The sequence below is a fragment of the Choristoneura fumiferana genome, chromosome 10 (genome assembly GCF_025370935.1).
Source record: "Choristoneura fumiferana chromosome 10, NRCan_CFum_1, whole genome shotgun sequence".
Lineage (NCBI taxonomy): Eukaryota > Metazoa > Arthropoda > Insecta > Lepidoptera > Tortricidae > Choristoneura > Choristoneura fumiferana.
Window position 1 is genome coordinate 951629 of NC_133481.1, and position 22372 is coordinate 974000.

Consider the following 22372-nt stretch of genomic DNA (forward strand, 5'->3'; position numbering starts at 1 on the left):
TTTGTTATAGATATTTAATTTAGAGATATAAAGACAAACGCGATGTGTTTTCAGTGTTGTAGCTAACTGAAAAATATTTCACACAGGAATTAAATATTTAGTAAAGTGTGCCTACTGTACTTTTTGTTAAATTTATCACGAGCTTTACGGTAAAGGAAAACATCGTGAGCAAACCTGCACACACCTTCGGAGCAATTCAATGGTGTGTAAAGTTCCCGATCCACATTGAACTCGCGTCAGCACTACGGCCAAAGTCTTCTCATTCTGAGAAGAGACGTGTGCCTAGCAGCGGGACGCACACACAGGCTTATTAAAGTACGCCGCGTTATTAAAGGACTGCATTAGGGTGTTTAAAAAAACAGTGACCCTTTTTTTAAAAAAAAATGAATAAAATATCAAAAATCAATCAAGAGATAGTTTAAATAAATGACCCCAAAAAAAATGACAGTTTTGCGACTTTTTTTTCATACACTCTATGGGCATGACAAACCTGACTCATAAAATTTGGCATGAAAAACTAGGGAAAATTTTTTAAACGATCGGAATCCATTGTGCTCTTGATTCTGAGTAGAAAAAACAATATTACTTACAAAAAAATGGAAAGGGTACACTTTTTTTGAAAACGCCCATTAGCCCCTTTTCTAAAGCAGTAAAAATAGCTTCACTCCGACCCGTTCTAGTTCCCAAGGCTCGAGCCTTTGCGAAGAAAAATGGTTCCGTTTCAGTTAATCGGACTTTTTGTTTGAGTCGTAAGGGACCCCTATAGGTAACTTTTAAGAAAGTAGGTCGGAACATTAATAATTATTACACCCTCTTATTTTCTTTCGGAGTGTCTTCTGACAGTGGACGGGCTTAATTCGGACTATAAAGAGTGATATGAGAGTTGATTTATAGTTTTTTGGTTGGTTTGGCTTTTAATTTGGCTTCAGTTTTGCGATAGTTTTTCTAAGTCAAAATATCTTTATTCAATTTAGGCTATAACAAGCACTTATGAATGTAAAAAAAAAACTACCACCGGTTCGGAAAAACCTCTGTTGGAAAGTATCCGGCAAGAAACTCAACGAGGTATATTTTTTTAAGTCCATGTGGCTTATAGGTGAGTTCTAGATATTCTAGATCACCATACAATTAGTTCTACATATACAACGCTGGACCATGGGATATTACAATTTTAGTAAAATAAAGTTACTTGTAAATTTTTAACAAAATCATATTCGTCTTTTCATTCATGATCAGCGTACCATGCCTAATGTTTTTTTGTAGAAATGTCTGATAATCCGACGAAGCTTGAGAATATCATTGATATTTAAGGGATTTAACGGGACTGGTCTCACCGCCAGCTATGAATGAGAAGCGATTAGAGCTACAAACTATTATTTGAGTTGACGAGCATTGAGAAGCAAGTGTAGTTCGGATAATTTCGTCACTGGGCTATTTGCGCGTGTAAGAGCGATGGAGGATATATTGCTCATATTGTAGAGTAAGACGACCGATGTTTGTTCTTTTCATAGGTAGAGATGCGTGAGTTTTGACTGGCAAGCGAGCATCACTGAGTTGTCACTGAGCGAGTTTTAGTTTTGATGGCTCTTGTCACTGCGACTAGCTAATGGAGAAAGAGTTTCCATCGGCAGTGTAAATCGGTGCTACATAATTTTTTGTTCTGACACACGATCTGTAGCCATATACCTATTTGCATTTTTTAAATTGTTTTCGTGCTTGTTATTGCCTAATTTAAAATATTATTTTGACCTTAACTCTTGTGGATACTGTTTCCTCTAGTCCGATTTTTTCAACTTTGTATATGACACAGCGTGAATTTCCTTCTTTATTTGATCTAAGTAACTTATCTTCGGCTTTCTCCTCTCTCTTTCCTTCTTTTTTCTATATTCCGCCTCAATCCAATATAGTGACAGTGTAAACAAAGACTCCATTAAATACAGAAATAAAGTGATGGGAAAACCTAGAACCTATTGTAAAAAAATAAGGTAATCGATTCAATAAATCGGTTAATTATTCATCAAATAAATCGCGTAATTTTATTTATTACTTAAATACACATTACATACATACAAACATCACGCCTGTATTTCCTATTGGGGTTGGCAGACCACACGAAACGTTACCGCTTCGGAGCCACTTTTAACAATTTTAGGTTTAAAATTTTACTGTCGCCTACGGTATACCTTAATCTTATATCCTTTGTCGCCTCTTACGAAATTCACGGAATAAATGGAGAGGTGTAATACTTAAATAAATCGAGGAATTTAAGAATCCATCAACTATAAAAGCAGTAACTATTTTTAATTTTAATGTTATTAAAAAAAGGTTTTTCGATAGAGCATTAATCGATTTTTAAAATGTCAAATTTTTCTCTAGCTCCTCGCTACCACAGACTATACACGTGTTTTATTCAAGAAATAACGTCAGATTTTGACGAAGATTTTTCAAATAAAAATTAATTATTCAAATGCCGTCTAGTTAAAGACACGAATTATAGATGAATGTGTTATTGATTCGATCCAGTGGGTGTTTATGCAAGAGTTTTGATAAAATCGGTTTGTTTACACTTTGATTATATTGGATTGACACAGCATATACTGGACTGGGTATATTTGGTAAATAAATGACAGCTATTAAAAATACACATTTTATTTCAATGTCATGCACATCTACTGTTGGTTTTACTAAGGATTAACAGTGTGATATAGTCGTGCTGGGGCGGCTATCCAGTCTGTCCTATAAAAAAAACTTAAATCTATACTAAAAGAAATACAAAAACTTAGTTGAAAAGAATTCAGTACGAGTAAGTACATTCGCTACGGACCGATTTTGTCGACTGTTTCGTACTCCTAGAATACTTATTTTATTAGGCTAAATTAATTAGATGAGATCAATGTCCGAAGCAGTTGAATAAGTCGGCCATGTCGTTAGCGTTTTATAATATGTGACACGATTTCACTGTCGTATTTCGTACGATAAAATATACAAAAGATTACATCATTTCTGTTTTCTCGGGCTTTTCATGTGATTGAACTGACTTAAAAAGGGTGGCCCGATTCCAACACTTTATTCATTCGGTAGATAATCGAATCGAAATACACTCAGTGGCACAAAATTTGGCCCACCCTAATACAAAATTACGTGTTACTGCATACATTTGACCAGATTTTTTGCCGCTCAGTAGATATTATTTCGATTTTTTTATGTGCATCAGTTCTTCGCTATTATTAAGATATTCCATAATTATTTGAAGGGTCCACGGAAAATGTAGAGCTCACAAAGTACTATGACTTACCACTGAATTAAATAATCTGAAAACAATATAAAATCTTTTTTTTATCTTTTAAATAAATGGTAACCATAGTAAGTGTTCGTGATAATCGTGATGACTAACTTTCAAATCGCTATAACTGAAAAAGTTGCTTAGGTGACTAGACACGTTCTTTCCATGGCCCCTTCATTTAATGATGTTCTCGGGTTAGTTAATAGTCTCATGTTTAGCTTTTCTGTGTATTTAATTGTTTCCTAACACGTTGACTGCCATTTGTATGTATCTAAAATACTGCAGACATTAATTTTACCAATAATAGTAGTTTATGTGGCTGTTACATAGGTACCTAGTTGCTTCTTAGCATTAAAATACAAGTAGGGATTTATAAAACAAGCCGATAGGCGTGTATCATAATAACCTCACACGAGTTTGTAGGTAAAGAAAGACTTCACACTTCACACCTTCTGTACCTAAAACCAACAAGATCGAAAATACGCGACTCACAACTCAAAATAATACGCTCGTCTGACTAACCCTTACTTATACGCTTTATCTTCACACATTAATAAACAAAACAAACTAATCTTTACAACAAGACAAACTGAGTTTTAACTGAAACTTTTATTAAAATTGAGTTCTAATGAAATTGCTTTATTTTTGAGAGACGTTCCACATTTGAAAAATAAAAACGACTTCTATTTTATTATTATGGAATAAAATATGTTCACAAATAAAGAATTAGGCCTAGCAAAAGAGTATCTTTATGCTAGTTATAAGTTACGATTTCTGAACTCATAATAGAGGGTTTATACTCGTAGTATGTGTGTAGATAAACAACCAATTAACATGGTCATAACCGGAGATTACATAATAATTACTATAACATAATGGCCAGCTTACAATATTGCAGTAGTAGATTCGTGACTTAGGCCCTGTTAACATCATTCCAGCAAAATCGTTCCAATAGTATGACACTGCGGTGTTCGATCGATTTCGTGTAAGGGTCTTCCCACATCTATCAACGCAGAATCGGCTTAAGTCGACCAAAAAACGTTTTATGTCCGTCCACGCCATAAAAACGAAAAAGACGTCTTCCCGTCGGCAATCGTCGTTTCGCGTCGGCCGAACCCATCGACGTCAGCTGGGCTACTACGGAGCTCGAAACTCGAAGTTCGTGTTGTGCGATCCCTCTGACACTTATACTATTTAATACGAGAGCGAGAGGGACGGCGGAGATACGTTTGGGGAGACCCTAACTCGTTAGCATCGCGACCCCGCAATGTAACACTATAGGAACAATTTGATTTTACAAGATTTACGCCGCTATTGGCGTATATAAGCGATTAAGACTTTCGGTTGGTTAGTCGAATTCTCCTGAGCTCAATTGGTAGGACCCCTCCGGCACGTATAGCCACAGGTGTGGGTTCATATATTCTTCCGTCCGTGATTTTTTTTGTTTTGAAAATCTTGGATTCTTTGTTAGTGGTGTGCGTATCTGCAATAAAGATACAGTGACACAAGTGACACTTAAGGCAGTCAACGTGCTTAAAAACATAGTCACAGTTTTAGATTATAAATAAATAACTTTTCTCGCAATTACCGTAAAACATTAACCCAACATGTTGACACGAATTAATACTGTTCAGTTACAAAAGATAGTGTTATCATTAAATTATATTACGTGACATTTTCCCTAGTCAGTTGGTCCTGTCATGTTTTAGTTTTATATCAGTTATTTCTCTTTTTTAACCGACTTAAAAAAAGGAGGTTCTCAATTCGACTGTACCTATGTTTTATGATTTTCAAAAACAATGTACTCGTATGTTAGTAGACGTCAAATATTTTAAGGGGGGAGAGAACTGCTTATCCTACAGCAATCATGTTGAGACCTGATGTTGGAATCCTAGAGAACGAGGGAATTCTTCAAATATTCACCTAAGGCGATATAGATGTCTTTAACAGAAACTCGTGCATTTGCTTTTGGCAAAACCATTCACCTTTTCAACAAAATTACCATTTGGCGAAGTGAAAGCGATGTGAAATACCACGGATGATCACCGAAACTACTTAAAAACAAGTATTTCAAGGGCTTCGAACCCTCCGAACATACTTTTGCTATCAGTTATTAAAATTGTCAAATTACTGTGTTTTGTAAGTACATTATCATTTTGTAATGTTTATCTAAGGTTTTCCTCACATGTATCGTCGCGAAATCGGCTTATGCCGACCAAAAACTCTTTATGTCCATGCAATAAGAGCGAAAAAGACGTCGATCGGCTCGGCCGACGCGAAACGACGTTTACCGACGGGAAGACCTCTTTTTCGCTCTTATTGCGTGGACATAAAGCGTATTTTTGGTCGGCTCAAGCCGATTCTGCGTCTATAGGTTTGGGGAGACCCTTATGGCTTAAATTTCGTTTAACCGAAATCGATTAAAAAAAAAGTTTTAGATAATTTTTGTTTAATTACATTACACCATATAAATACGGAATGTTGACCATGGTCATCTGCTGGCGTTATGATCATAAACAGAGAAAAATACTGAGAGCTTTGCCAATAGTCTACTGCAGTTAATGTGTCTAACGAGTCATTTTGCCCGAGGCGTTCTAATAGCAACCCGAGCCGGTACGGCGAGGGTGAATAGACACGTCGAGGGGAAAATGGGTTTAATGCTCGAGTTTTACACTCTCCTTTTCACTTCGATTGCGAGGAGATGAAATAAGAAAGAGGAAACATTGTTTACTTACTAGGTACCTTTTATTTTTCATGCATTGCTAATATAATTATAAATATTTCGTTTTATTATTATTTTTTATTTATTTGATCGATTTTTAGTTTTATACAAATTAAATCTTAATAAAAAAATACATTGAAACTTTTTTGTTTGTGGCTGTTCAGGCCTGATTACCTTGGTCTTAGACGAACATTTTATGTCGCCTAGATTCAGCATAAACACGAACTTTACGAGCATGAGAAGTGAAAATAATATTAAAACTAAAACATGAAAGAACCAGCCGTTGAAACTTAAGGGAGATACCCTGATATCGATTTAATAATACTTATCAATCACTACATAATTCCGTTCGGAAAATGTTCATAATAAAATCTAATATTTACATCATATTTACATGTTCTAAGAAATCTACATAATGCGTACTTTGTTATGGTCTCAAAAACATTTCATGAGTCGGCGAACAATAGCACTTAACATATGACATGATGCTAATGACATAATTTATATCTTATGCTATTCACAGTAAAGCACATAGTGCAGTGCCGCATGTCGCTCAAAAGAATCAATGATTCGACCTCCTTCGTGCTGAGCAAATTCAAGTCCCGCCAGATTACACGTTTGTGGAAACAAGCAAACTCCGCCACTGTTATGTGTTTTATTTAATTTTGAGCCTTACAACAGTTGAGATAGTGCCCGTATTGTGATGCCAACAAAAGATCTCTATGTAGAGGAAATTCATTGCGGCAATTTATTCTCTGCTTTTAGGCCGTTTGAGTTACCAAGAAATGCTTATAGCTTGCCGCGGCGAGGCAATTTGGTATGCATACGGGCACTTAAATGGAAGACCGCTAAATGGGGTTATTGGGAATACTACCTCCATTCCAACAACGTAAAACCAGGAGCAGCACAAAAATGAATTACAATCTTGAGCAAAGTTCATTACGCAAGTTATTGTTTGAACAATCAAGTGAATTGGAGCAGATTGAAACTTTTATTGTTCAAGCTTATGAGCAAAACTAAAACAATTCGGGGCTTATCCCAAATACAGTGGATATAAGAGGAATTCCCATTTAAACTTTGGCCGAACTCCACCCTCAATGATTGTTTAAAAAATATTTACCTTACAATAAGGACTGCCGCGATTGTTTTATGTTAGAAACCCAATCTCAAAATTCCGCAGTCGACTCGCCTTTTAAGAAAATTAACATGATTATTTAAAATAACACACCTAATAAAAGACGCTCTCATTTAGACGTTTTACAGTTTCCACTGAGTTGGACGCAAACTCGTTAAGGATTCCTAAAGCAAACATTGTCGAAGCAATTAGCGACGTTCAATGTAAAAGCTAAATCCACCGGCGGAACCCACTCAAACTTACAAACACTAGTTTAAATTCAGTCGCTTTTATCACTTGACTATCGTCTCAAATGCCCTGTTCACGCATTGTCATGTCGTCGTCGTCACATGTCGTTCGCGTCACCAACGTACCCTTCGTCAGGGCTCTCGGAGCAAATGTCTGAGGCGCACTTTGCGTTGGATACTTGCGGCAGAGGTTTGAGGACGCTCTCGTGCCTTCGCCAGGCAATCTGTCCGTAGTCTGGGTATCTACACAGCGAGTCTCCACTTGGTAACACCGGCCGGTCTCCGCTATCCCCACTGGCACCATTACCGCACAGGTACCCTTGGGGTTAACCCAGGAGGAGCAGGTCTCCGCGGGCACGCAGCACGGCCCCGCTGGCTCCGTCTTGTACCCCTCCGGCGGCGATGGAACGAACTCCTCATTGTAATACACTGTCCCGTTTCCTACAAATGCAATTTGCCGGTTCCGCGGCACAGGGTACCCTTCCAGCGTTCGCCTCACATTTGTTCCGTTAAACATTTCTAAATTGGCACAAGGCGGAGGCGTGTTGAATTCTGTATCCTTAGCAAATTTGCATACAAGTTTTTGTCCCTTCGGCCTATTGTGAGGCAAAGTTTGATAAAACGGTCCTACAACTGAATAATTGGACATGATGGGAGGACGGCAAGGGTGTTTCGGTAGGCCGTAATCGTAAGGGTAGCCCTCGCTGTCTAAAAAGCAGCCGGGGTTCAAGTGGACGTCGGCCGAGTGCTGGTACATGTTATTGAGCGGGTTGGGCGGGATCGCGGCTGTGGCTGCCGCCTGCTGATCCTGCCACGTGACCTGCCGCGGAGGTGTCGGCGCGGAAAACGTCGTCTCCTCTTCGAAGCCGTCACCGGCAGCGACTTGCGCTTTGTACACTGATAACGCGGTGTTTTCGTTTTGCGCATTGTTAGCGACGGTTTCCGCATCGCTAATAAGGTCAGGATTCCTGTCGACAAAGCCTTTCATGTTGTTGCTTTGATAGAGCTCTGTGGGCTCGTAGTCACGGCCCTGCACCATGTAGTGCAGCGAGTGGCGCGAATGCGCGTTCACGATCACTGAGCCGTTGTTTTTGGCCAACAGGCCGTTGTGCCGCGCGGCGGGTAGTAACTGGTTGCAAAGTGCCACGTCTTTGCCGCTCTCCTTTTTCTTACGACTTCTAGTGTCCGTTTTAAATTTAAGTAGAAAAACTGCTATTATTGCTATCAGTAGGACGATAATTAGAAAAACTATTGTAACTATTACGACTAAATGTCTCTGAGGGAACGTCACTACTATAACTACGGGCTCCTCTTTGACAATTATTTTCACGGTGTAATTGGCTTGAGCCCGCCCCGCCGGGTTCTCCGCTACGCATGTGTAGGTTCCGTTGTGTTCGTTACCTACATTAAACATGAATAATTCACTTTTTTTGTCTGTTTCACCGCTTTCCACATAATACACGTCACGAAGTTCCGAAGGCTGATTAGAAGAATTGTGAATAATTAAACCTTGGTACAACCACGTTACTTTAGCCTCCGGGAAAGCTTTAACCACGCATTCGAGCGTCACGTTGTTGCTCTCATTAGTCTCTAAGTACACGGAGGCAGGTGCCAGTTTCGGCAAACAAGCCAGCTCGGCGTCCGCGACGGCGGTGACAGCGCGTTTTTGTAGCCGCTCAGGGAGCGAACAAATTGGCTCCACTGCGTGCGGCATGTTGAAATTTAACAACCAACTGTGTAAATCCTTCAAATGGCAGTCACAATTCCAATTATTACTCTGCAGCTCGATCCCTCGCAATGTGTCCGGAAATAAATTGTCACCTTTGATATTTGACAACCTATTTCCGTTCAGTCGTAGCCATTCCAAGTGATTTAATCCGGCAAAGGCATCGTTTTCGATGGTTTCGATTTTGCAATCGCTCAATTCCAACGTGTTTAAGTACGAGAGTCTTTGAAAACAATTTGTTTTGATACTCGTAATAGGATTATTGTTGAGCGAGAGACGCATCAAAGAGGGGAAGAATACGAAGTTGGTTGAGGGCACGATCGTGAGGTAGTTGCTCGAGAGGTCGAGCTCGACGAGGTTGGCCAGCCCTTTGAACGCGTGGTTATCGATCTTCTGCAATCTGCAGCGCGGCAGATAGATTTTCTGTAAGTCAAGTAATCCAAGTTTGTGGAAAGTTTCCTTTTGTAGGACTTGCAGATCGTTGCCGGAGAATTCGAGAACTTGCGTCTCGGAGTCTAGCGAGTTGGGAATAGTTTTGAGCTCCTTCTCGGCGCACTCGACGTAGCGCTTGCCGTTCTTCCACTTGCAAATGCACTGGGCGGGGCAGGCGATGGCAGGCACGAGGAGGCAGGTGGTGCACAGCGCCAGCAGACGCATATCGAGGCTCATTCTCATCGTGCCTCAGGCCATCGGTGCCTCGATACCGGTCATTATCTGAAACAAAGAAAAATCCAATCAAAATGTTGCCGACTCCACCGACGAAGGCATCCCAGCGATCCTATTGTTTTATCTGTCCCTATTCAAAGCAGGGATCATTGAATCGCCGTTTGAAATAGATTTTATCCCTCAGTTCACATGTGCTGACGCGACCCTCGTCTTTATGTAAAGGTATTAAAACGTCCAAATGAAATTTATGAATGTAGGTAAGCGATACATATTATCAGGGTCAATAGCTCGCTATTTGAGGACATTTAGAAAAATATTTTTGTGCGAGTATAATGTAACAAAAATTACGCAGATACCTAGATAGCTAATTGTAAAAGCAAACAAATTCAATCGAGGATTATAATTCGAGGATCGTAGATTGTTTCTTTTGTAAATATTATACCGGGGTGTTGGAGTAGGCATGAAGTACAACATTAAAACGAAACAGAGTATTAAAATTAAACAGAGTTTAATGGACTTAAATTAAAAGTAGCAGCTCTGACAGTGACGAGGGTTGGAGACATTTCGTTTTTATTTATTTTGATTCAAATTGTAGGTCGCTTCGGTCTCGTTGTCAAACGCTGGTAATTTTTGTGTTCCGCTGACTTTTCCTACATATTTTACTTGGGAAAGTAGCTGGCTCATGCATTATTTAAGGCTGATGCATTATGTATGTGCATCGACCGCTCTCGCTGTTTTGTCTACGCTTATTTGTAAACCTTATTTGTGATATTACGTTGTCTGCGAATCTATCTTTTATTTATTGATACGTAGGAACGCGATAAATTCGACACTAAGAACCAGCATTTATTTAACAGCGCCCAATTTTCTGGCTGGAATATTTTTAATTACCTGTAGTCAATTGTTTCAGAGAGGTTTTAATTTTGAGTGGGAAGCGCAATTTTGATAATTGAAGCTAATCAATTTGGACTAAAAACAAGCCGCGAGTGGGGGAAGGGGGTTGCGCTATTTGATTAGAACTTCCATTTGGCTGAATTCTACCCGCGATTGCTGGAATTGTTGTAAGCTCGCTCGATACATATTTACGGTTTAACACGTTCTAGTTAATCTATTGCCATTTCTCGTGATAATAATTTATCTAGTCTCACTGAAGCGTGAATTTGATTAAAAGCGTATTTAATCCTTAGATTGAAACACGGAGTTTTCAACTATGGGAACGTATTTATTGTTTTGTTTTCGTTAGTAGTTTTGTTGGACTTTCATTTAGGTAAATTCCAGATTTATTTTTGTTAATGAACAATTCGCACATTTCAAGCGATTAACTAAGAAAACAGAGTTAATAAATAAATGCGATTTTTGTTTAACTTTTGTTTAGTACGTACCTACGAAAGAACCGTTCATCTGATTTCCTTTGAGTGAAGTAAGAAAAATACAGAAAGACTGACTTAATCTAAAATCTTACAGAGAACATTTAATACAATCTTGAGAAGTTAAATCAGGGAAGTGATATTTAAAAAAAAACTCTATTTATAGACCATATATTTTTTTATCCCGTATAAATGGGTGAATTTCGACAAGCTTGAAATTTACCTAATTTTGGTGGCTTTTTTTATTTTTGTTCTCCGAGTCAAAATGATATATCAACAATACGTTACAAGTCATAATAAATATTGTGTCGTAATGGCCCTTCATTATACATAGTAGTTTTGGAGATATTATGATTTTAGTAATTTGATTACCACCAAAATTGCTTGTACCCACCAAAATTAGATATATTGGCCACCAAAATTGCACATCTACACCAAAATTAGATACTTGCGCTAATTCAAGGTAAAAAAATATTTTTCTTGATCAAATTGTCTGCTGGATATAAAAAGAAAATAAATGTTTTATTAATCGTTTTAATTGTACCAAAATCTCTACGAAAATACAATGTTTAACTCGTAGTAACAAAATAGTACATTGTGTCTTAAGGGCGGTAAATAAGGAATTACGAACGAGAGTCTATTAGAAGCCCGAACTCGAAGACTGAGGGCTTTAATGAGTCGATGTTCGTAATTCTAGTACCGCCCGTGCGACATACAATGTTTTTCATCACATTTGCCAGTAAAATTTTATATTTCTAAAAGAAAAAATATAATTATTCTAAATATTGGCGATACCTTAGGCTGCGCTCTTGGCAGCGCCGCCCCCCTACCTCAGCATGTGCCGGAGCCGCGTATGCATGTAGTCCTGCAGCAGCGCGCGCAGCAGCATCAGTACGCACATTGACTCATTTACCGACCTTGGGCTTCATGACAAGAAAATTTGTACGCGCAATGACTCATTTACCGACCACGGGTTTCATGACAAGCACATTAAGGTCGAGGGTTTTATTTGGGGGGTTGCAACCAAGGTAGTCTGCATGTTTCGACACTGTTTACGAGCAAGTGTGATGAAAATATAATTGCAATGAAAGTCTTTTAACAATCGACCGTTGAGGTCTTCGACTCTTCAAGTCAAACAGTAAGAAATCAACAATACTTAATCCTATAGATATAACAAGTTCAATTTTCAAGGAACTACATATATGTAACACAGTAAATCAAACAAGCAAAATACAATTTGCACTTGATCTAATTATGTCTTCTATGATTTCACTTTTTATGTTTGTACTTCTATGGCTTTTATTTAAATCTGGCGATAGTTGACATCTTTGACTCCGAGTCTAGTATAACAAAAATATATGTTTACTCGTAATAAATACTAAATGCTACAGACACAATTAGATCAAGTTTTAAGGAACTATGTACTACAGTACTTAAATCTAGCTACCAAAATACTACAATTATACCATTCAGTTTAACAGTCTTGGATATAATAACAACTTAAGAAAGATATTATCACAATTGACAGCTACATTTATCGCAATATTTTAATCACTCCCTATTTCTTTTTTGTAGTCTTCTTCGCTCACGAGGTTGCATGCTGCTCAGGGGTAAAATCTTACCTTCGGCTTTCTTACGGTGATATCGTTCCCTTTCTTTTCTCCGTAATTCAGCAGCCCACTGGGTCATGCATTATTCTTTTTTTCTCTCTCGCTCAGCATTTTTTTTTTATCACACTTGCTCTTAAACAGTGTCGTAACATGCAGGCTACCATGGTTGCAACCCCCTAAATAAAACCCTCGACCTTAATATGCTTGTCATGAAACCCGTGGTCGGTAAATGAGTCATTGCCGGTACTAATTTTCTTGTCATGAAGCCCAAGGTCGGTAAATGAGTGTGATACTGCATGGCGTGCTGGTCGTGCTGGCGTGCAGGAGCGCGGCGCGCGCACGGCGGGCACATGGTCAGGCTGGGGGAGGGCGGCGCGGAGGCTGGCGCTGTTAAGAGCGCGGTATCGGCAATTTTTGAAAAAATATTAGTTTTTCTTTTACAAATATACAATTTTACTCGCAAATGTGATGAAAAACATTGTATGTCGCACGGGCGGTACTAGAATTACGAACATCGACTAACTAAAGCTCAGTCTTCGACTTCGGGCTTTTAATAGACTCTCGTTCGTAATTTCTTGTTTATCGCCCTTAAGACACAATGTACTATTCTTTTGGAGGACTTCTTCTCTTGGTTATTTTTTCTTGCGGTTAGCCATTCTAAAAAAATAAATTAAGTTTTATTACAAATAGTGATAATTTAGTTTTATTGTAAAGTAGGTATCTAAGTGTTTATATTTTACTTGAAATAAGTGCATTGAGTCAATAATGTTGTAAATGCAAAGTTTTAAATGTAAAAGGCTTTAAAATGAAATTACAATTATGTGGATGGGCTTCAAATTACCACCAAAACCACCAAAATTGATCCACCAAAATTAGAAAAAGTGCATAAAAAATGATTAAAAACAAAACCGTATCATTCACTTCCAATTTAACTTAATATTTTAAAAAGGAAACTTTTAACATGCCTCGCATATACTTCATACAAAAACAAGTATTGCTAAGTCATTAGTTACATACACCACCAAAATTGCATTAAAAAGTATTTTAACACACCAAAATTAGATACTTACGTGCTTGGCGGACAGATCCAGCTAGATATGGCACGTGTGTCATCGCTCAGTGCAGGAGCGGAACTAAACGCACAGGTTAACACACGTTTGTTGGTCTTATTGCGTTTCGTTCGACCACAAAAACATGTTCAATATTTACCACCAAAATTGCCAATTTCACATGGACAACTTTTAGTGCCTAGTTTTGAGTATAAATTCATGTACTAATATTTATTTATATATTCTTATAAGATACTTGAACTAATGAAGAATAAAATACAATGCATTTCTAGTTAAATAAATGGATGTTATGGTTCTATCATAGACATTCATCAAGAACAACGATACTGGACGCCACACCAAAATTATGATTTCAATGAAAAAATTTTTTTTTAATAAACATTAATGACTTTTATAAAAATTTGCAATTTGGCTTAAGATAAAAATTAGTGTTTTCTTTTTAGAAAAAATATTAAACCTCTAAAACAATTAGTCCACACCATAATTATCAGCTCTGCCGCCAAATTTCTCGCTGAGATAATCACCCAAATATTTTTTAAATTAATTCTCCACGTTAAGTAAATATTTTTGAAAGAGTAAAACGTAGCTCAATCTTAAGACAACACAGGTGTCAGACGCCTCTTATAACTTTATAGTTTTCCTGCTGTTTGTCTTATGACAAAGCAATTATCAGACAGTAGCTAAGGGCTGTTTAGACTAGCTTTGATCTCAGTTATGTAAATTGTGGTGGAATTGTGTTTGTGCAGACGCCCTAGGGATTGCTGTAAGATCGATCTAAGTACTATGCCAAAATATGGGATAGGACTTCTAATTATATTCTAAATGCGAGCGTTTATAATTATTTAGCTTAATACTTAAATAGATGTAAAGATTTTGATGACAATTTGCTTAACCGTAGATTATAATAATTATATGGCTCGAAAACGGAACTTGGATAAGTTATAGGTATTCCGGAAAATTTCAATATAATGCAATAGGTACAATGGCTCGCTATTAAACACGACAATATAGTGAGCAGTACAGATAACCTAACAAACAAAAAGTTGGAAAACTCTCGATTTTGTTACTACAAAGTTCAAAATCTCAAAAATGGTTGAACCGATTTTAATGAAACATGTCTAAGGACCATCGCTAGAAAACCTGATTTCTAATAAAGAAAACCGTATTCAAATCGGTCCTCCCGTTTAAGAGTTAAGATGGCACAGACCGACAGACAGACACACACAGCGGTCAAACTTATAACACCCCTCTTTTTGCGTCGGGGGTTACAAACAGAGATACATAGAAAACAATTTCCAAGGAAAGCAAGGCCTTAAAGCTTCAAACCGATCTCTTCCCTAGGGCAACATTTAGAAAAGACAGAAGTACTTGATTTTAGCAGGTGGAATAAATGAAAGTTTCAGGCAAAACTATATACTTACGTGTATAATTAATAATCGATCTAAGAGTATTACGGATGTTTCTATTCTTTATTGCAATTAACAAATATATTTTACAAGCTTTTGTTTAAATGGCCGTGTTAATAATGAATTATATCTCGAAAGTCTAATTTAACCTATTTCTTGTTCTTGAATTGTCTTGAAATTTGGTACAGTCGAGGTCAAAGATATCTTACACTTTAGTACCTTGTATGTATGTATTATACAAAATAAGTAACAAACACAATTGACAGACATTGAGATATATGTACATAGGCGAACTTATCCCTTTAAGGGATCTCCTTGTCAATGTATCATCAGCCAAATAAGTGGTCTATCAATTTTTAACAAGTTCCTGTCAAATGAATATGTCGCTAAAGTCAATCTTTCAAGTTGACAGACACGTCTTTTGGCATTATTGTTTTATGACATGCAAACAATTATCAACTTTAGGGTGGTAGACCACACATATTTGGCTAATGGTACAGTCACCAGCGCCAATATCTGACACAACAAGCGTGCATAAATATCTGACACGGCTCTATTTCTAGGGCCGGAAGGACGTGTCAGATATTTTTGCACGCTCCGCTGTGGCAGATATTAATGCTGGTGACTGTACCTATGCCTTCTGACTATTTTATACAACTGTTCAAACATGAAGTGACAGCGACAAGGTAAGTACGTGCTAAAGTTTAAAGATATCTCTGACCTTGACTGTACACGTACAGTCACCAGCATTAATATCTGCCACAACGGAGCGAGCAAAAATATCTGACACCTCCTTCCGGCCCTAGAAATAGAGTCGTATCAGATATTTATGCACGCTTGTTGTGTCAGATATTGGTGTTGGTGACTGTAGATAGGTTGTATGACAATGCAGGTGCAGTGAACATAGCAAAAATATTTTATATCTAACTAAAACTATTGCAACAGCAATTCACGACATCCAGAATAACCTACGGTGTCGCTATTATAGGAACGGCGTTGGCGTAACACAGACGAATCGATCGCCATTTGTTAAAATAGTAAGTTTGAACAGCTCTGTGGGCAGTAGATTAATTAGGTATTAATAGTTAGCTAGAGCAATGTGATGAAACATTTGAAGTTTCCAAAACTCTTGAAATTTAAATCGTCATCATCAACATGAATCTTTCTGAGTACTCGCGTACTTTATAAAGGACCAATTAACACTAAGAATAACGGGCGAATGTACTTTATAAAGTACAAATTGTTCCTCGAATAAAGAATCCTAAGAATTTTATAATAATATCATAAATAACAAAGCAGGTCAACCACGTCTAGGTTTTAAGCACTAAGTTTTAAAATAAATGTCAGGACTCAGGAGGGTATACAAATATTTAATTTTCAATTTTGGAGGTTTGCGTTGAAAAATTATTCATTTACTCAATGTAATGTCACGTTACATAGGTATTTAAGGTGTAAGATTTTGATTTTAAGTCGATCCATGACACCCTGTCAGGACATACAATAATTTTAGCAGAACCACCCACAACCACAATCAATCTGGTTAAACGAAAAATTAATAAAATAATATCGAAAATACAAACTGAGACATGGATGCACAGAAAAACCAGAAAAAGACACCAGCACTGGGAATCGAATCCAGGTCCTCAGCATTCCGTGCTGCGTGCTATAACCCCTACACCACTGCTGGACAGCAGGGCTACTAAGAAAATCGAAACTCGAAGTTCATGTCGTGCGATCCCTCTGACACTTATACTATTTAATATAAGAGCGATAGGGACGGTACGATACGAACTTCGAGTTTCGAGTTTCGTAGTAGCCCTGCAGGAATCTAGACACGAATTATGAATCATAATTTGATTGCTTGTGAGCGGTTAGTTTCGAAAAAATGTGACGTCTGTCGACGCAATATAGATGCCGCTAGTGCTGCTGCTTAAGTAGCATTATAGAAATAAGGAAAAATTCGTGTCTAGATTCCTGTCCAGCAGTGGTGTAGGGGTTATAGCACGCAGCACGGAATGCTGAGGAACTGGGTTCGATTCCAAGTGCTGGTCTCTTTTTCTGTTTTTTCTGTGCATCCATGTCTCAGTTTGTATTTTCGATATGGTTTCACGGGATACCCGTTAAAGTAACAAATTTGGAGTTGAAATAAAAAATACAAAAAAATACTCCAAAAAACCAATCGTAATAAAATAATCATGAGCATGCCAATGTAGGATTCGAATAATTAACAATTAAAAATTACGGTGTTACACTTATTATTTGAAAACGATGTAATTTTTTTAAAGTAGCAAAAAATAACTGAAATCATCTGAAAAAAAAAGTATTATATAAAATACTAGTGTATTGTATAATTAATTATACGCTCAGCTGTCACTAATTTCTTTGAAGTCGGTGCTGAACTCAATGGATAGGGTGGCAGTGGCATGGCCCGATAACAATCGCTCACTTTCCTCGGTGTGGAAGTCAATGGAAAACCACCATTATTTTCCCAAAAAAGTTAACGTGAATGTAGAACAGTCACCAGCACCAATATCCGACACAACAAGCATGCATAAATATCTGATATGACTCTATTTCCAGGGCCGGAAGGACGAGTCAGATATTTTTGCACGCTCCGCTATGGCAGATATTAATGCTGGTGACTGTACCTACTGATCCCACAGCCACTCTTTTTAGAGTGCAGTGACTTAGAAGATATGCCTACAATACAATGGCTCTTTATTGTACACCAGTAATAGTAACCAAAACAGAAAACATGTACACAGAGATAAAACAAGGTAAGCAATAAGCGACCTTATCGCTTAAGAGCGATCTTTTCCAGACAACCTTATTTACAGAATGAAAGGACTAGTTTACAACAGGTGATGCATCAACAGTAGGTCAGAAAATTACAAAGCAATAAAAACACATCTACATAATATACTTACCTATATCGTACATATATTATCTACACGTCTTAAAAAAAACAAGATGACAGTGATGCTGCGTAAGCATAGATTTAATTAAAGAGTAACAAAGATTAAATAAGAGATATATTATACACACACACACACACACACACACACACACACACACACACATACACATAAACATAAACATCACGCCTATACAGGCTCCATGGCCCCATGGGGTAGGCAAAGAAAAGAAAGTTATAGTAGGTTAAAAAAGCCTTAACTAGACCAAGTTTACCAAAAAAGGTCTGCCTCTGGGCAAACGTGAAACGGTGGGCTGGCGTATTCATTAATGTGCGTAACTTCGATAATCGATCTCAATTAGTGCTCATGAATTTCTCGAGTCGAAAATGGGGCAAGGAACACAGTTCCAACTTAAAACAAAATTATATGAAATTAATGGATTGTCCAAATTACTTTCGTTTTCCGTAACCTGGTTGGTACTTAGAATAGAATATTACAATTTAGACTAAGCGTTGTGTCAGTAAATAAAAAATAGCAATACCACCGCGTTCTAAAACGACAAATAATACTTTCTCCTTATCACACATTTTCATGAATCGATGTTAAAAATACCCAGTGGATTCCTACATTTTTTCTTAGTAAAGTTGAAATTCGAAACATTTTTTTTTTACTTAAAAGAAACTGATCTTTTTAAGTTATGAAAATTAATGACATTCAGTGGGTACCTATAATTTTTCTTAAAAACATCAAGAAAATAGATGGAATCACCATTATGGCCATTTCAAATAAGTAGATCTTAAAAAAAAAATAAGAGTAAAAAAATAAGGATGATGATAATGAAGCAGAAAATTGTAAAACCTATGTACCTATTCTATTCCATCTCACTTAATGGTACGGTCAAGGACTTTAATTCATGAATGATCCACCATAGAACCATTTCAGCGTAAACGTCATAGTGACATCGCGTTAATTAATAAAGGAAATCGTAATGGCTTTCCCTTTAAAAAGGTTCCATGGTGGCTTATGAATAGTCCTTGAAAGTACTCGTAAAAATGTTCACATGTTCTGTTATTTTGCCGTTTCTGTATATTTTGCGCCAAATACGCTACCTACTCGTATTTACATCTGCAAAACTACGAGCACCGAACTAATGTCGATTCTATTGTGCAAAGTTTCTTTGTCGGATATGAGTGGGCGGAACGATGTACGTTTTATTCAAAGGTTTTCACGTCGTTGGCATAAAATTGGGCGTACATTTATTACTTTTTCGATAAATTATTATGTGAACGCTACCGACATTGCTGTGATTTAGTGTTTCGAATGTCAGTCTAGTTTTTTGGGTTAGGGATTCGCTCATATTATTTATGTTGTCTAAATATTTACAGTTTACGAGATAAACATGCATCATTACTAACATTATAAGTTTAAAAGTTTAATTAAAGGACTCAACCGATCATGATAAAATTTGGTACCGAGAGTTTGAGAACCTGAGAAGAATAGGTATAAAATAGTTTTTACCCCGGAAAAATTTATAGTTTCCACAGGAAAACGATAAAGAAATTATTCACAGACAACATTGCGAGCACCTATGTATAGTAATAATAATACTAGCTTGTGCCCGCGGATTCGCCCGCGTGGATTTTTTTCGGGATAAAAAGTAGCCTATGTCACTTTCTGGCCCTTAAACTATTTATATACCAAAAATCACGTCGATCCGTCGCTCCGTTTCAACGTGAAAGACGGACAAACATACAAGCACACATTGACACTGAGGCAGTACGAAGTTCACAGGTTCAGCTAGTCAAAACATGGTCAAAACAAACAAAAGAGGACACATTTTTTGCCGCCTGTCATTGCCCATAACATAAGTTCACAAGATACAGCCCATATTTGCAAAGCGGCCGTTAATCCAGCCATTACTTACACGCCCACTTCAATCATCCAAAGAGACTAATACAACTAAAGCCGGCTTGTTTATAAATAAGCCTTTCCTAATTATCCCTAAAAATCCCTTTTTCGACCCCGGGGACCACGATAATGGATTATTCGGCGCCTTTGTGAAAGCACACTCGCTTATCGTGGGCAAAACAATTATGAAATGGAATGGTGAGCCTGTCACGTTGCCCGCCGTTGGGGCTTTGGTGCCTGGTGCTCGCTGTATGTGTCGCAGGCTGTGCAATCTGTGCAGCTTGGCGATAAGAAAACTGGATGTTTGTCGTAAATTGAGGTTCTTCATGATGCAGTTGATCAAAAAAAAACTAGCGTTTGAGAGATGTAATTCTGGAAGTGGATGTTTTTACCAATCTTCCAAACTTCAGAATAGCAAAATTGTCACAGAAAAAGGAATTATCATAAATTAATTTTGAAATCAGCGTCATTTATTCAGATATATTAGAGTTAGATAGAGGATTGGGATAAGCATAGCAGAAAATCAAATAAAACCCGAAATAGTTAAACATTTTTCCGATAGATAGCGTTGTCCGATAGAAACAGTCTACGTAGGGTGTTCAAAAAGTACTAATTGTGCCATCAGCCAAATATGTGGTCTACCACCCTAAAACAATAATACCAATAGACGTGTCTCTCAACTTGAAAGTTCGATGTTAGCGACATGTTCATTTGATAGGAACTTGTTTAAAAATTGGTAGACCACTTATTTGGCTGATGGTACTTAATCTCAATTCTTGAAATTACTTAATTAATATCTTTATGATTCATGGTACACCGAAGTTAAAGACCGAGTCCGCTGGCATTTAGGAAAGCAATTTACAGTGTTTAATTTTGTTTGAAAACGTTTTTGTAATACTTAAAATGTTTTTTAACAAAGCTTTGTCTTTTATCTGTTGGGCAATATTGAGTGGAAACAAATTTTGTATTAAAAAAAAACTACTTTATTTTGTTCTCTAACAAGCATAATTTAATTGCTGTTGAAGTTTGTTACCGTCTAAAAACTATGAAGTTGTTCAGTTAATGTCAAGTTGTTTTTTCATTATTTTCAGAGCAAATTGATATTCATTCACACACAAACCTAACATTATCCAACATTCCATACAATAGCTAATACATCTTAACAATATAGCAATTCTCAGGAATAGAGTTAACAATTTCGATAGACCGATAACTCCGTTCTATTGGGCATTCTAGTGGTATAATGTTAGCAACTGAGCTCGTACTTATGCTTCAGGCAAAACATTCATTCAGGGTTAGACATAATATGATTTAGCTCATACAAACTAATTCAATGGATTCGGACATGATCGTAATTGCTTTCATGCCCCAGGGAGATGTGTTAGGAACTGCTCTGTTACTACCTAAGTCCATCGTTTGGTGCAACGTTCTATTGAATTGAGCGATTCTCGAGAGAGTAGTTTTAATATGTTGCTATTATCGTTTACCAGAATCATTAACTTTTTTTTGATAATTATGTTAGTATACGCAAAATTCACCGGAATTGTTCACATTGTTAACAAAATTAAAAAAAAAAATATTGTGCTTTAATATGTACGAGAAGACGAACCAAAAAAATCAACGAAAAGAGTGGTATGATGCGAGGGGTGCCTTTTAAGACAAATTAAACTTTAAATATTAAACAAATTGTTATTTTGTTTTCGAAATTTAAATTCAAATATTTTTAGACTATTTTTTTTAAATTAGGTACTAGTGTAGGCTTACAATGGACAAGACTTAAAGTCTGTCCTCGTAAACGTTGAACATACAAATTACTAGTTATATAGAAAAAAAATATTCGATGATTACATGTTCTAGTACATTATGAAGATGAGAACCGGTTTGATGAAAGGTTTCGTATTCAATATTCATAATAGTATCAGAAGTACCTATTGTGACTGAGCTCTTGAAGCTCTCTCTTTGATAAAAGCAGCAAACCTTTTGAATCACAGAGGTAATTTCCTTTAATTGAAGCTATACAAAAAAGACAAGACTTATACCTATAAAAATAATGAAACACATGAGTGGTGAGGTGTTTTTTTTTTAAATTGAAACGAGTCCAATATTCAGAGACACGTGCCCAGGGTTAAAAAATTAAATCGTCCTCCTCATTTAGGGTTGACATGACAATGAAAATGATACCTCGATTGATGATTACCTCGTCGAGTTTCTTGCCGGATTCTTCTCAACAGAGATTTTTCCGAACCGGTGGTAGATTTTCTTTGACATTCATAAGTGCTTGTTATAGCCTAAATTGAATAAAGATATTTTGATTTTGATTTTGACTTTGACTTTGAT

The 22372-nt window shown here is 37.0% G+C and overlaps 1 protein-coding gene across 1 annotated transcript in view; it reads right to left on the reverse strand.

Moving 5' to 3' along the window:
• Window positions 1–2631: 2631 nt before the first annotated feature.
• kek2 (leucine-rich repeat, immunoglobulin-like domain-containing kekkon 2 protein) overlaps window positions 2632–22372 on the reverse strand; it is an 89265-nt gene continuing 69524 nt past the window's right edge. The window contains 2 exon segments of the mRNA XM_074093003.1: window positions 2632–7575; window positions 7578–9807. Coding sequence (XP_073949104.1) covers window positions 7466–7575; window positions 7578–9768 — 2301 coding nt within the window. The 5' untranslated portion in view covers window positions 9769–9807 and the 3' untranslated portion in view covers window positions 2632–7465.